Below are 15,099 nucleotides of genomic sequence, written 5' to 3' on the forward strand. Positions count from 1 at the left end.
TCTGTTCAGGACTTTCTCTGACACTTTGCTTTAAACTTGCAGTCTTCTTCCTGGTGTGCTCAAAGCGAGCAGGCTGGACCCTGACTAATAATTTCCATATTTAGGGCTGAGATCACTAAACTCACAAACACTAAATCAAAACCGTAGACACACACAAAAAGCTCTTCAATAAAACAATATGGCTCGCTCGGTTGTGGAAAGAAAATTGAAACCATGTCAAAAAATATAGCCGACAGATTTTGTTGAAATGGGAAAGACAGGGGTGTCTATAGGTGGCATGATAGGGGGTCCTGGTACCTGGTGAGAGATGAGACAGTTGCACACTTTTTAGGGTAAATGTAAACATCACGTACTCATCACGTAAATGTGTTTGCATTTTTTGTTCACTCCAAGAAGCCAGTAAGAGGCCTGGGTTGCGTTAGACTTGCACAGAGGCATTATTGTGCATGCACACGAAAATGCTTTTAGGTATTCTTCATTAATTTCAGCTTTCTCCCCCATTTACAAAGGAGTACAATTGTACAACAGCTTCCGACAGATCACTAAATTCCAACGCACACACACGAAAACCATACTCCAACATTTTAGGCCCCTCTAAGACAACGAAAAATAGAACTTTAAATTCACCTTAAAACTTTAAAGACAAAGCACACCCGAGGAGGAGAATCCTTTGATGCCACTTAAAACCAGCATCAATATTTACCGACCGGGGTCGCTGCACCTTACGGGTGTCAGGTGTCAGTTGGATGAGATAACTTGCGTTTGATCTAAAAGCGATTTGGAGGGAACATATACACCCTGGAGACCTTTGTACTTTCTTTTTGTTTCTTTTTGCTTCGTTTTATTTTATATATGCTCGCAGGTAATCAAATATTTATGATAAATCATGTTCTCAAGTTAAATTTTAGAACATTTACAATAATGCAATGAGGCCTGTTTAAACGAAAGGCAGGTCTAAATGAAATGAAGTTTTCTCACACCCAAGTCATCACGTACGGGTGGCATAAAAAGAGACTGAACAGAGGCTGACTTTTTTCAGCAGGATTTAATACAGACTAAATACATTTAATGATTTCCCCGTGGAAAGATATCTAATCTACGGATCAGACTTTTTTCTCTTCACAGTAAAAGCCTGCTTTAGACGCATTAATGCGCAATAATGCTGCACGTTGCAGTTTCGTCTTACGCACTGCAACTAGAATAAAAATTAAGGTAAACGCACACTAAAAGCTGCTTTTGCACAGAATTTAATAACGTGAATTTTATTGCTGTTCTTCAAATTATCCTCATTATCAATGCTCACGCTATATGAAAACATCTGAAAATATCCACGCACCTGTTACAGTAGTCACGGGCAAACTGCTCCTCAAAATACGTTGAGTAAAAAATTCAGATCTAAAATTAAATATTGGGTATTGAACAGCACGTTTTGGGTTTGTTTATTTATTTATGTTTATGTGGGCATGTATTTTATGAATATACATGATACAATGTGACTCCTGAAAAAAAACGTGGGGGCGGTTCAAGGTTGCTTTGTTTTGTCACACTTGACAAAGTCAGACGGTTCAACGTACACCTGACATGCGTGCAAAATGTAGACCTGCAGCAGCTGCGGTTTACTTTCATGAAGAGAAAATGGTCCAACAGTCTAACACATTAACACAGGATACAAATAATTCAAACAATTTAGTCAAATCTCGTTTATTCCTGTAATACAGCCAGACCACCGACCTCGACCTAGAAGCCTCTTATCTAACTGACCCATCCTGGATTCACGCGGCAGAAAATCAGATCGCTCCCGTGCATATTTCTGACTTCAGTATCATTTTAACCATCTGAATTTGAGAAATGAGAAGCTCGTAAGCCAAGAAATTCAAATTTCCAAGACTGGAAAATAAATATATTTCACAGAGACAAACGCTAGATAATAAAAAATGCAGTCCAGTGGAGGATGTGCATGTGATACAACATATATTCATATTCCGGTATTCAAAGTTGTTTTGTTTTTTTACTTTTCAAAATGAAGGTATCATTTATCAGTATTTCCAAATAATTACTGATGCACGTGATGCAATTATGACAATTTCAAGTTCAGGAAACTAAACCCTGAAGCGCTGTCCAACGTCAGCCGAGGAGAAAAAACCGCAAAAAGTGTTATAACGTCTGCGTAAATGTATCCAATAATAAAGCTGACTCATCAGTGTAGCATTTTTTTTTAAATGCAAATGTAAGGTTTTAATCGATGCCGCTTATTTGGATATTTTGTTTCCATGCAACATTCAGAAACTGATTTTTAAAATGTGCCCAATTCAAACACGGAGGCTGAGGCGGTGCTCAGGGAACCGGTGCAGTTCCTACAATGTCCAGATGAGGGGAGAAATGCCAGCCGGGCACTGGCGGAGAAGGGATAATAATAATAATAATAATAATAATAATAATAATAATAATAATAATAATAATGTTTAAATATAATTTATACTCAACAACGAACACAACTGATGCTTCCTCATGTTTGTCCAGTATCACCGCTCTGCAACCTGCAAATGCAGAAATGCAGTATGTGGACTTGTGATATCTGGTCGCTTGGTCTCCAGACAAAGTCCACAGTAAAACCAAACGTGTCCGTGGCAGGTATGAAGCTTTCAGGCGATCTTCTCCAGCCCCCCTGACTCTATTCCTCTGACCTAACGTGATGCTTTCCATGTGTCCTGCTTTCAGCTTTGGATGGAGAAGTAGTCAGGAGACAGAGAGGAGAGGGGTTGGGCCGGTTATGTGCGTGCGTGCGTCCTTGTGTGTGAGGATTGGTGTGTGTGTCTGTGTGTGTGTGTGTGGGGGGGGACACTACACCTTGTTACCATTGGGTCGACTGTTAAGTTTTACAAGTAACATTTTGCGAGCTTATAAACGATACCTTCTAAACGTACACAGGAAACTCCGAAAACATGCTGTGATAATGTATGTCTGTGGAATCCAGTCGATAAGCCATAGTCTGGGAGCTCCGCGATCTACAGAGGTATCGATTACATGAGGCCCTTCCCATGTTTGATGCCTTAACACTGGCTTATAAAAAGACTCAGGCTGGAAGTGTGCAAGTTCCCTCCCGCTCTGGTGGCTAAGGGAGTCGCTTCTGCGGGATAATACCTTTAAATACTCCAGAGTTGCTCAGTCAGCCTATTTATTATATACAATATAAAGAAAGAGGAAAAAAGATTTGTTGGCGTAAGTAAGCAAAACTGTTTTATCTCAAAAGTTAGAAAAAGTCTCTACAAACTGTAAACGTGTCAGATCTGATCTTCTAAAAGAATAATTTGAGATTTTGGGGGTAATTTAGAAAAACAAAACAAACACATTCCCTGTTATAAACACGCGTCACTGGTTTCATACATTCAAATTTGATGCAATTTCAGTTAAATGAATATAATTACACTGTAACGTTCAAGAGAGTGAGATTCATTTATTAAAAATGACCGTCAAACTGAACTACGTGCGTTATCGATATTAATACATGTCTTAAAAATGGCTCCATTTTATTTTAGACCTGAAATTACTTGGAACGAGTTCAGCAAGGTTACACCTCTACTGTCATCCCGCTTATTACATCTCCCATATTACAAGTCCTTACCAGAAACGGTGGATGAAACGCTTCCCTGTCTCCACTTCCCTCTATGCAAAACTGTCAGGAGGCTGCGCAGCTGTAAACCGGATGGGGTTTGTATTGGCTGAGAGCATTTCCAGCGCAGGACGACCAATGAAACCAAAGCAGAGACTCGGCGTATAACAGCGAGGGTTGAAGGACGCTCCAAATTAATTCCAGCAGGCTCCGGACTCCCCGGGATAACTCTAAATTGCATATATCGGATGAAGATCACTTTGGCGCTATTGTACCTTGCAGGCACTTGCTTCCAAAAAGAAGCGGGCACGCTGCTTTCGGAGGATTTTAAAAAGGTCTACGTTTTCTCTTCTGGGGCTCATTCCTCCCGTTCCCTTTTCTTCTCTGATCTCGCTCGGCGCATTCAGCCATTTGAAAGGACACCTATATTTCCAAGCATCTCGAAACATATAGGCAAATGGGTAAGCCTTTACAGTCTGCATGCTTCAGTGACATGTAGCTTATGGAAGCGTATCCAAACTCAGCACGCCTGCGTAAAAAGAGAATTAAGGAACTTTCCCCCCTTCTCCAAGTTCAGATAATGTGCAAATAAAAAAAAAACCTTTTGGAGAACAAGTTTATTCCTTGGGGGATTTTTTCCAGCGCTGCTGAGCAGGAATGACAGCCTGTTCAAAGCTTTAAATCGTAAACTTAACCACAGAACCAATTATCCAGTGAGACGCGTTTCTTTGAAGCGCTCTTGTTTGTATTCTTCGAGCTCGCCATTTTTTATGTTTTTGTTGTGTTGGAGGCTAATCCCAGCCAAACACTTTATATACTTTGTATAGTTGCAAAGTAAAGGCTAACCAGCTATCAGCTTTATGAACTCGGTTTATGGCGTGGATTATAACTGAACTGCATCAAACTGTCTCAGCTGAGCATTTTAAAATGCTTTTGCCTCTCACTATTTTTTTTCCGCTTAATTGAATATGTGTCAGAATAAATGCAATGAAAAAACACGCTGTAATATTTTCTTTGATCACATTAGTGGACTCAACTCAAAGAGTAACAACACGTAACTCGTATCTTTCTCTTTTCCTGCAGAGCAAACCTATGGAGAGGTGAACCAACTAGGCGGTGTGTTCGTCAACGGCCGACCTCTACCTAACGCCATACGGTTAAGAATTGTAGAGCTGGCTCAGCTCGGGATTAGACCCTGTGATATAAGCAGGCAACTCCGAGTCTCCCACGGCTGCGTGAGCAAGATTTTAGCGAGGTACAACGAGACTGGCTCCATACTACCCGGTGCCATCGGTGGAAGCAAACCCCGAGTCACGACGCCGAACGTGGTGAAAAACATCAGGGACTACAAACAAAATGACCCCGGGATCTTTGCTTGGGAGATCCGGGACAGGCTTTTGGCTGATGGTGTTTGTGACAAGTACAATGTCCCGTCGGTTAGCTCGATCAGCAGGATTTTACGCAACAAGATTGGAAATCTCTCCCAGCCTAACCAGTATGAAAGCACCAAGCAAGCCTCCGCGCAGGCAGGCCTCCCCTACAACCACATATACCCTTATTCCTACCCCAACACTATGTCACCCACTAGCACTAAAATGGGCAGCCCTCCTGGAGTACCAGTGACGGCTGGACATGTGAGCATTTCCAGGGCCTGGCCTTCTGCGCACACCGTCAGTAACATCCTCGGAATACGAGCCTTCATGGATCCTACAGGTGAGGAAAACGACACTTTATAATCCTTAAAATCACAGGCTTCAAAATGCACGACACTTTATCTCTCACAAATAAGAGCTTAATAAACTTGAACAGCTGGTTATTGTGCAATTCCACACGACTAGTTTCCATACCTCTGCGTACAAGCAGCTATGACAACAGACGGGACAATGTGCCCATTAAAATGTGCACAGGCCTCCATTTCACCATTCAGCCAGAACGTAGTAAGGCCACGCTCAATGGGCCTTTTCATAGGATGATACATTTACAAACACCTTGCCCACCTGCTACATCCAACCTAATAATTCAAGCACTCCTTATATTTTTTTTTCTCTGCCTTGCTGGTGTTTTACTCATTTTACTCATTTACTCATCTACTGTTGGGTCTCACAGCTACGGTTGTGTTCCAACTGAATTTATTCAAAACATATGTAGAACTAAAAAAAAAAATATATATATATAATATATTTATTTAAAGATATACTTTCTCGATCAAATTTCTCAAAACCTTATGCAATAATATTTTATCTGTCTTTCATACGCATAAAAAATAACATGTAGGACTTTATTATGTAATAAAACCTAAAAAAAAAAAATCATTAAAATGGAGAGAAATGTTTATAATGAGCTGCTGTTGCCTTCTAACCGAACAGCTTTTTTCTGTTTATTTTTTAAGACAGTTGTATTTATTTATTTATTTATTTATTTATTTCTCATTATTAAGCTGCGCGCTGGAGTAATTATAATTATTATAGTATTAAATATTATATTTATCCTGTCTTGAAAACTATTTTTCAGTATTGAAAATTAAATCTGTTTGATACTCAAGAAAAGTTAGTGAGGAAATTGTTTACCTGTCTTCTACTTTTATAATTATGACGTTAAATGAAACTGCCCTGCCATTTTCCCTTTCTTTACCTTTCCTTTGTTTTTTCTTTTGATTTTCTGAAACCTGAGAATTTTTTATTTTTTACACACTTTTAACGTAAAGTTACTGTCTCTAAATCAGCAATTGCTGGGGCAGAGGGATACCCACCAAAAATGGAGGAGTGGGGTAGTGTCAACAGAGCAGCTTTCCCAGCCGCGCACACAGTCAACGGGATTGACAAGTCAGCCATTGACGCCGACATAAAATATGCTCAGGTAAAAATCTGTGGGTACACTGCACGGCCCGTGACCTTTCTACACTCAAACTGCACACGTATGCACACCTTGCATTGCTTTAATTTATTTTCTGTAAAAGAAACAGTCCAAAGTGCTTAATGCCAGATGCTCGTGCTACAAAGGCCTGTGGCAAAACTGTAAAAAAGGCTCATCCACAGAGTTCTTTTTGCGTTCAGGCGGGATTTTATTGGGTAAACGAGTCTTTTGAGTTTTGAAGTGGATGGTCGATGGAGGAAATCTAGTAGCGCGTATATATTCTAATTTAGCGTATTCATGGTAAATTAAATTATAGTGAAACACATGTATTCGAAACCACTCAAACACCAAGCACCGTTTCTCAGAACCACTGCCGAAGGCCACATGCCGCTGTGACACAGCCTGCAATTAGAAGTTCTGTCAATTTTGTGTGTTTGTGCTTATTTTCCGCATGTCTTATCTGCCTGTCCACAGCCTTCCTCGACATTGTCTAGTTATGTACCGGCGTGTGCTTACTCCCCAACCAATCAGTACGGGGTGTACAGTGGGCCAGCAGGCGGATACGTGGCCCCGGGCCACCACCACTGGCAGACGCAGAGCCCGGCTCTGTCCCACCCAAGCAGCGGGATGAGCATGCACGCAGGAGAAATCCACTCCCCGATGACCTTTAAACACCAGGCCCGAGAAGGTACAGGACAGGCAGGCATATTATTATTATCATTATTATCATTATAATTATTATTACTTGTAATTTTTTTATTAAATGTTGTTGTTGGGTTTTTGTTTTATTTTTTACTTTTTGAAATGTATTCAGCTGGTGGCCGCACAAGGCCACGCGGTTCTCTCCCTGCCTTTCTCTTGTCACGCACCCACACTTTGCAATAAGCAATGACCGTAACGGATGTAAACGCCCAATCCCAGAGAAAGTCTAACTGTATGACAATGATCAAATATTGACCTTTCAGACGTGGACAACTTCATGCCAGCCAAGTTGCCCGAGACCATTTTAGCCTTTGGAAACTTAGTTTTTAAGGAAATACGTCTGAAAATGTTCCTAGTTTGAGGAAAGCAAGTGGATTTTAAACTTAAGTAAAACAGTTCTCTTTAGACCCATTCTACAGAAGCAAATAATCACCTGATGGGAATTTGCACACTGTATATTTCTTCTGTTTTTTGCAGGAGACAGAAAACCGCCCAGTCCCCTGAGCAAGCCGCAGCAGCAGCAGCAACATGAAGACTTGAACAGTGTGCACGGACTCAGTCTCCCTACCTCATCATCATAACCGGGAATTATAACACCTTAGTCACCACAACCATTTAAATGAACTCATTTCAACAACTGCGACAGTAAGTCTGAACACTAACGGCTTGTTTGCATCTAAACACGGGCCAGATCACGTGCATTATGAGTGCAGAATAGCTTTACCGGTCTCTGCGGCCATATGAATGTAAGCTTGCATGGATGTATCGGTGTTTCCCCGCACTGGCTGATAGTTTTCTTTGTTTTTCATTTGAAACCCTTCATGTTGCTGGACAGTATATTCTCCAATTGAGATTGCAGGATTTAAAAAAAATCAAAAAACATTGTGTAAGTCTCCTCTGCCTTGGATGTTTTCTTCCTAAAACCAGAGCTGGTCTGTAATCCGCCATTTTTATCATTATCTTATCTTTAATTTGTGGCCATGACTCTACAGTGACTCAACGATGTGAACAAATTATATAAATTGTCTAAATGTAAAATATTTGCCAAAGCTTTAATTATATATTTTTATAATTTCATTGTAAATATTCAAAAATAAAGCCTTTTTCTTAAATGCCACATGTTGTTGCCGCTGATATCATTTCACTTTTAATCAATGAGAGGACACCAGCTGGTTGAGTCCTAATTTATGGGACTAGGTGATGAGTTTATGATTTGGAAATCAGATGAAGAAGCTGAAGTAAAGTTTTCTTTTAATTTCAGCCCGTGACAGTGCCATGGTCGGCTCACCCCAGTTCGTGCCAGTTTTTCTTAATCATTATGCTTTTGATTACCAGGAATTTAACCTACCATTAGGACCCTGAAATCTAACTTTGGCTATATTGGTGATAGCACAGGCCTTTAAGATATTGCCAGATATTACTGTTGTCCGTTTTCCAGGTGGTGGTGAAATAAAGGGCTGTGAAAGCGTCGTTTGGCCTTTTGTGAGGCTTTTAATGACCTGTAACCTGTTTGAATCGATGACAAAGAGATTAAGTTTGAGCCTGCCTTTTATGAGAAAATGTTTTGATTGGATTTATACTCTTTATATTGGTAGAATGATTAGTACTACTACTTACCGGGAAAGGTAATTACTGTGTTTACACAGGCATAACCTGCCTACACTTCCAAAGAGCTCCCCACTGGCTGGGCGCCTCGGCTGATGCTATCGGGCCTGTAATTGATACCGTGATAAAAATCTGAGGGCTGATCATACACGTTAATGAACGGTGTGTGCAGGAGAGCAGCTGATAGTCCAATCCACCCACATGCCGCCTGTGGGATCTGTTGTCCCGCATAGAAATTACGAGAATTTTCCCATACAGGCCTATAGGCTCTGCCCGCTCTCTCTGTGTAAACTGTTTATTCCTGTGACCTGTTTGGCTGTACTGTACCAGCCCTAACGAAAAGACTTCTCACAGCTTAATAGACTTCACTGTGCGCCACTGAAGGTTTTTGGGACCACGTTTGTCATGTATGATTTCACTTATATGTTTGGCCTCTATGTGTGGGGGTCAATCGACCCTATTTATGGTGCGTTTTAACAAATCCAGCCCACTGGTATGTGAGGCAGGGTCTTACATGTTATCATGGTACTTATCGTTGTGTATGAATCCACTAGTTTGTCTCAATGCAAAACGTCTAACTGTACTTTGGGTCAGAAATTAATATTTTCGTTAATATTTTCGCACTTTTGCATATTTCACCAGTAAAAGTGGATTAACACTGTTTTTATTTATTTGCTTACTTGTTTGTTTTTACTTTCATTTAATTACAAATCCAAAATGTTAAAAAAAAATCCCCCCAATTATTTTCTGGGCAACCAATATTTTAAAAATTAAAATTCTTTTAAATGTTAAATGTATACGTACTTGTAATATAAAAGAAATCAACAAATAAATAAATTTCATTATAAAAAAAAGCGACGAATACAATTTGAATTTGCTTTGTTGTTCCCGTGTAAAACCTGCATCACTTCCAGTGGAACTGATGCAGGACGTGTGGTCAGGGGGAATGTGAGCACTGCTGTTGTTTCGGTGACAGACCCAGTTTAGTTTGGCTGAGTAACAATGAGCATTTTTGTGGTTTTTAACAGCACATCCAGCTAGAAAGAGTTGTCATATAGTCTAAATGTGTTTCTTCCCCCTTTTTGACGTCAGCATGCCTTAAAAATTAATAACTGTGGCTTTGTAGTTCCCAGTGCTCCAAGCTGTTAACTTTTCAGGTCGGTCAGGAATGACTTGACAGTGTTTTGACTGAGCTGAGGTGACAGTCACCTTTTGGGATTATTGATTGTATCTGTTTATTCTAAAGTGATAAAACTGAGCAAAATCAGACACATTAACTCAAAGTGTGTTGACTGGAGGGAGGATCAGTTCAATACTTATCATGAATTTCAGTAAGTTTAGCTTTTTGTTATTCATATCGAGTTATGATTCTTTTATTCTGATGTTGTTGTTGTAAGGTTCGAGGGCATAAATGCATAACTGGAATGCAGCTCGATTGCCATAGTGGTGTTGCTGAATTTTGCTGGGTACAGCGTATGCAGCTTGATCATGTTGTGGGCTTTCAAAACGGTTTCTGAATCACAACAATCTCAAAATCAAGCATAGACACAGCAGTTGTCCCTGCCACTGTCTGCCGGCCGTTACAAAAGCAGTTAAATATTAAATGTCTGGCAATGATCGACTGTAAAAGGCCAGGATTTCTTAATACAAAGCACTTTAATGTCTTTTACTGGCTGGTTTTGGTATACATGCTGGAATCTGGGTGTCATAAGCTCTATTTTGCAGCTGTTGATTCTTTTCCCCTTTTGCAGCAAAATCCCAAGTGACTCAGTATATCCAAACATTAAGATGGCCTTTGAGTACACACGCTCCCTGACTGGAGTCGTTCATGTTTTCCCGGATACCACTTGGGGTTCGCAAAATACTCCTTCATGGTGGTGGGGTTACTTCCTGCGGGACCTATGGTCATCAATCAGGGCAGCAAGTGATACCCCCCACTGCGTCTTCAGCAGACCCTCTGTGCTCAAAGGGCAGCAGGTGGGCTAGTTTCAGATGTTGTTTTTTATTGAAAAGAAACAACAGTCAAAAAGAATTTGTATTTTTTAAAGATCTACAATCTGATCTCTCTGCAGATGACCGTAATTGCCTCGGGTCAGATGAATCCAGTAGCTGCATACAGAAATTCCTACTTGAACTGTAATGTAAAATGATACGCATGAGCATTTATTTATTTTAAAAAACTTGGATTCCTCGCTTTAAATTGATAAATGCATTTGCCACGTAATGTGATACACTTTAAACGCAAGTACCACAAAAGTATGCAGATGCCCGGACTTTAATACTTCTGGGCACCGAGCTTGTTGGTCTTAAGGGTCTTACCTCTAAAACTTAGACTTGAAAGGATTCTCAAATACCAAAAACTCAAACAGATACTTGGAGCGATGGATAGGAACTTGGCCTCCTTGAGCCTAATGGATATGATATTAAGTACTATTAATAATCCAAGCAGAAATGAAACGGTGACAGAGGTTCCTTAAAAAGCTAGAACAGGCGCTCCTGTCTTCAGCTGTAACAATCCATCAGTGTCTGCCATGTGTACAGGAGGGAATGAGAGTTCTTCACAGACCAAAGTTCAGTTTATGAATTTGACACTTTGCTTGGTTTGAGGCATTTTACATTGTGTCCTCTTTTCGCTTTAAGGGGGAAAACTACCCTAGGCTCGCCAGGAGTCACTCACTCACTCATTCACTCATCCGCTGCCTTTGCACAAGTCAAAGCCAACAAGAGAGCATCTCAGGACAGGCGACATGGCAGGTCTTGGAAAAAGCAAAGAAAGATACACGAGAAACCTTTTAGAAAGAGAGTGGCAAGTTGGCAAAGTTTCAGTTTTAGAAAGGAGGCCAGTGTCAGCACTTCTAGTCATGTCTGAAATTTCAAATGAATTGCCTTGCCGTGGAAACATGGTGCATGCAAGCATGTACAATGCTGGAACATGTGCGTATCCTCATCCTTGACGAGCAGAACATTATTTTTTTGACAGGCGTGTGAGAAACGCTCATGAATTAAAACTGTCATGGTCGCCAGCGTGATGTTAATATTTTCTTGAAAGAATTAGACTAAATTAGATCAGACAGTGTAAGTTATACATGCAAAAAGATGTGCATCCTTCATAACACATCCAAAAATTATCAATATTCTAAATATTATTTTTAGATTAATTTAGAATTAAACCATTTTTCACCAAGAATGTAAAGATCAAAGCAATGGGTCTGTGAAAATTCTTGTATCATTCTTGTAATGCAGTCACTACTGGCTTTTTTTTCTCCACTGACTGTCCACAGGATTTCCAAGCAGGCAGAGTTACAGCTCTGTAGTCTAGGGGATGATAAATGTCTCCCTCCCATGTTCTTACTTGCTCTGCCAGCTCACCACATCAACCAGACGCTCTAAAAGTAAAAGGGACAGAGACATGATGATGACATTTGGCTTTCTAAATGAAAACGTATCATTTCACTTTTTCTCTCAGGAGACTCCGCTGCTGTTTTTTGCTGCCTTTGAGGATACAGCAATACAGCAATAAAGAGAATAACCACAGGATCACATCAAATTGCAGAGGCCAGATTTGATTATTATACACAGATGACTAAAAGACCATGAAATTATGTTTGCAAACACAATTAAAATGCACTCTTTGAAAACAATGCCATGAAAGCCGACCTATTTTTTTAAACTAGAAGAATGCTTGTAATTTGTCATAATTTGTGCATATTGTCTGTAAATATCAATGCCTATAGCAAAATCCACTTATTTAGTGGAAAGTCATAACACAGACCTTCATGGAAATTTGTCAGCAGTTTCGCATGTCTATTTTACTCGAGATCTTGGCAAAGAGAAAGACAGTCATGAGAAGAAGAGAATCCTCTCTAATTTGTGGAAACTATAGAATTAATGTTCTACCAGAACGCCCATCTGTGACTTATTTAAAGTGTGCTGAAACATATACCACGCCACACACATGCAAAATGCTACCACCAAATAAAATACTTAATTTTTGGCTCAAATTCTTATTAGGTGATAATAAGATGATGACTCTTCTCCCGAAAAATGCAAGTGGTAAACCACGGTACTGTCTGCTGGTTTGAGGAGGAAAGTCCTGCATGAAACTCAGATGGATCCTTAAAACGGGTGAATGGGCGTTATTGTGTTTGGAGAGAAGATTCAAAAGCAGCGTTATTACTGGACGTTGTATGTGATTCAAAGGAATTCTTACAGAATATGGCTTTTTCCTGTCTTTTTAAATAATAAGAGCTTTGCTACCATCAATAATTTTTAAAAAGAAGAAGAAGAAAAAGCTTAAATCTATCAGTGTGTGACTTTCTGACCCTCTCCATGGCTCTCATCCCCAAGTTCATTCATTACAGCCGAATACAGAACTCTCAGATGAATTCAGACTGTCTTGTGCTGTGTGTTTAAGCAAATGCTATTCCACAAAGGACCGGGGACTATTTTCAGCTGCAAATGAATACATGCTTTTTGCCCTGGTGGTTATGTCAGTAGTATATGAGGAATCAAAATAAACTACAGAGGGCACGTTCCTAGTTAAAGAAATGTGCAAACCAGTTTGACATGGACTTTTTTTACATGTAGCATCAGAATCAAAAGGCCATTTTCATTTTTTGTCACTAGGGTTTTAAGATATCAGATTTTCATTTGTCACGGTCATAAAACGATATTATTTACGTCATCGAATCGGCATTATTTAGATGACGTAAGTATTTTATGTTTACATATGATTATCGAGACACCAGATGATAACACAAGGAAAAAGAAAGCACCAGGCTTATCCCTCAGAATAAAAACCTCTCCAATCACATTAGGGCATCAGTGTAGTCTAGGTACGTAAAGTTCCTTTTTTAAAGTTCTTTTATTTTTTACACATGTACATGTTCCCCATGAAGATCAGGATTCTGGTTACAGTTCACTTCTTCACTTTAGAGGTCAAAAAGTCAAATCATAGCTTGTTTGCAGACATTTGACTTCACGTAGATGTAAAAGCACACCAACTATTTTATTCAAAGGCAATAAAAGAGAAAGGACTGTGTAATTAGTCTATCAGATTAGGTGTAAATAAGCTAATAAAATATTTTTACTATTAGTGAAAGAAGACACTCGTACTTTATGAAATTTGCACTTTGATATCACTCTGGGATTGGGTTTTTTTTTGTCACCCACCTGCCTTTTCTTCCTGTATGTCTGTCCTACAGCACATGCTGATCACCCCATTATTCATGAGATAATAGGAAGTTGTAAGCGCAGCTCTGAATCATGCAGAACCTGTTGTTCTGCTGAATGCTGCACATGTGCCGTAGGACCAGGAACGAATGCTGTCATCACATCGTGAGTTCACGAGATAATGCAACCAAAGGTGAAAGGTAAACAGCAACGAATGTCATTAATCAAACTTTTGACCTTGCCTAGCAACTGCCACTCCCAGAAGCGTTTGCAGCGAAGGCGCCAGTAAGAACTGCCAACCCCTATCAGTTGTCAGATTTTAAGGAACTTGTTGGCCAATAACCAAGACAGGCACATGTCTATATCAACGCAAATTTACACTGACCTATTGACTTTAGAAACATCCGGGAAGGACTAAAACGTATACATAACTGTCTGACCTTTCCCATATTGACAGTATCGTCAGCTTTAAACAACCAGTATTTCGGTTTGTGTGTTTGCGAGCAGCGAGGCCCAGGAAACTCTGTGTCACGCAGTCAACTGCCGCTCTGAACCGGCGCACAATAAGTGAGAGAGCAAAAGACAGAGGGCCCTTTGAAGAACACGGAGTGCAACCAGTTGTGGAGAACCATGCGTGTTGCTGTTATTGGTGCTTTTCACTCAGATATGCCTTTCCCATCTCAGCACTCACACGCAGCAATGACCCAAAGGGTAGCTGTTAATTTGGCATGGCGAAAACATGGGTTTAAACTGAAAGAAGGGTCTGATGTAGCCACTCCACCAGTAAGAGCGAGTAGCTCCATGAGCCAGACCAAAAGACACAAAACTAATATGGAAATAACCCACATGACATGGTGTGCACTGAAAGCAAATAGACATTTAGAAAATATCTCTGTTTTGGCAATGAAATGCGGTGAAGTGATACTGAAGGATACTTAATAACCAAAACAGAGGAGTATAGGTAGCATTTATATTCTTATACTAGAGAGAATATACAATTGCAAAATGCAATTAAGGCAGAAAGCAGTGCAAGTTTAATGTCAAACTGTGTACATATAATTTCTCTACAGAAGAATATATTAAAAAACACACACACAGTAGACTCCACAGAGCACATGGTACAAACCTATGCGGGTGGCTACGGGCTGTCCTCTCAT

General features: G+C 40.0%; 1 protein-coding gene across 1 annotated transcript; it reads left to right on the forward strand.

The window, feature by feature from the left end:
• Positions 1-3,801: 3,801 nt before the first annotated feature.
• pax1a (paired box 1a) lies at positions 3,802-10,950 on the forward strand. Its single transcript, XM_040049011.1, has 5 exons — positions 3,802-4,071; positions 4,694-5,323; positions 6,333-6,466; positions 6,938-7,151; positions 7,643-10,950. Exons 1-5 carry the CDS (start codon positions 4,068-4,070, stop codon positions 7,744-7,746), a joined length of 1,086 nt encoding a protein of 361 aa, XP_039904945.1. The 5' UTR covers positions 3,802-4,067; the 3' UTR covers positions 7,747-10,950.
• The last annotated feature ends 4,149 nt before the right edge of the window (positions 10,951-15,099 follow it).

Source organism: Simochromis diagramma, unplaced genomic scaffold (assembly GCF_900408965.1).
Source record: "Simochromis diagramma unplaced genomic scaffold, fSimDia1.1 OVJJ01000305.1, whole genome shotgun sequence".
Lineage (NCBI taxonomy): Eukaryota > Metazoa > Chordata > Actinopteri > Cichliformes > Cichlidae > Simochromis > Simochromis diagramma.

Excerpts from the sequence above, each read along its gene's own strand:
- pax1a (XM_040049011.1), top strand. Across the intron at positions 5,324-6,332 it reads AGCCTTCATGGATCCTACAG|CAATTGCTGGGGCAGAGGGA; the intron begins GTGAGGAAAACG and ends TCTCTAAATCAG. Across the intron at positions 7,152-7,642 it reads TAAACACCAGGCCCGAGAAG|GAGACAGAAAACCGCCCAGT; the intron begins GTACAGGACAGG and ends TGTTTTTTGCAG.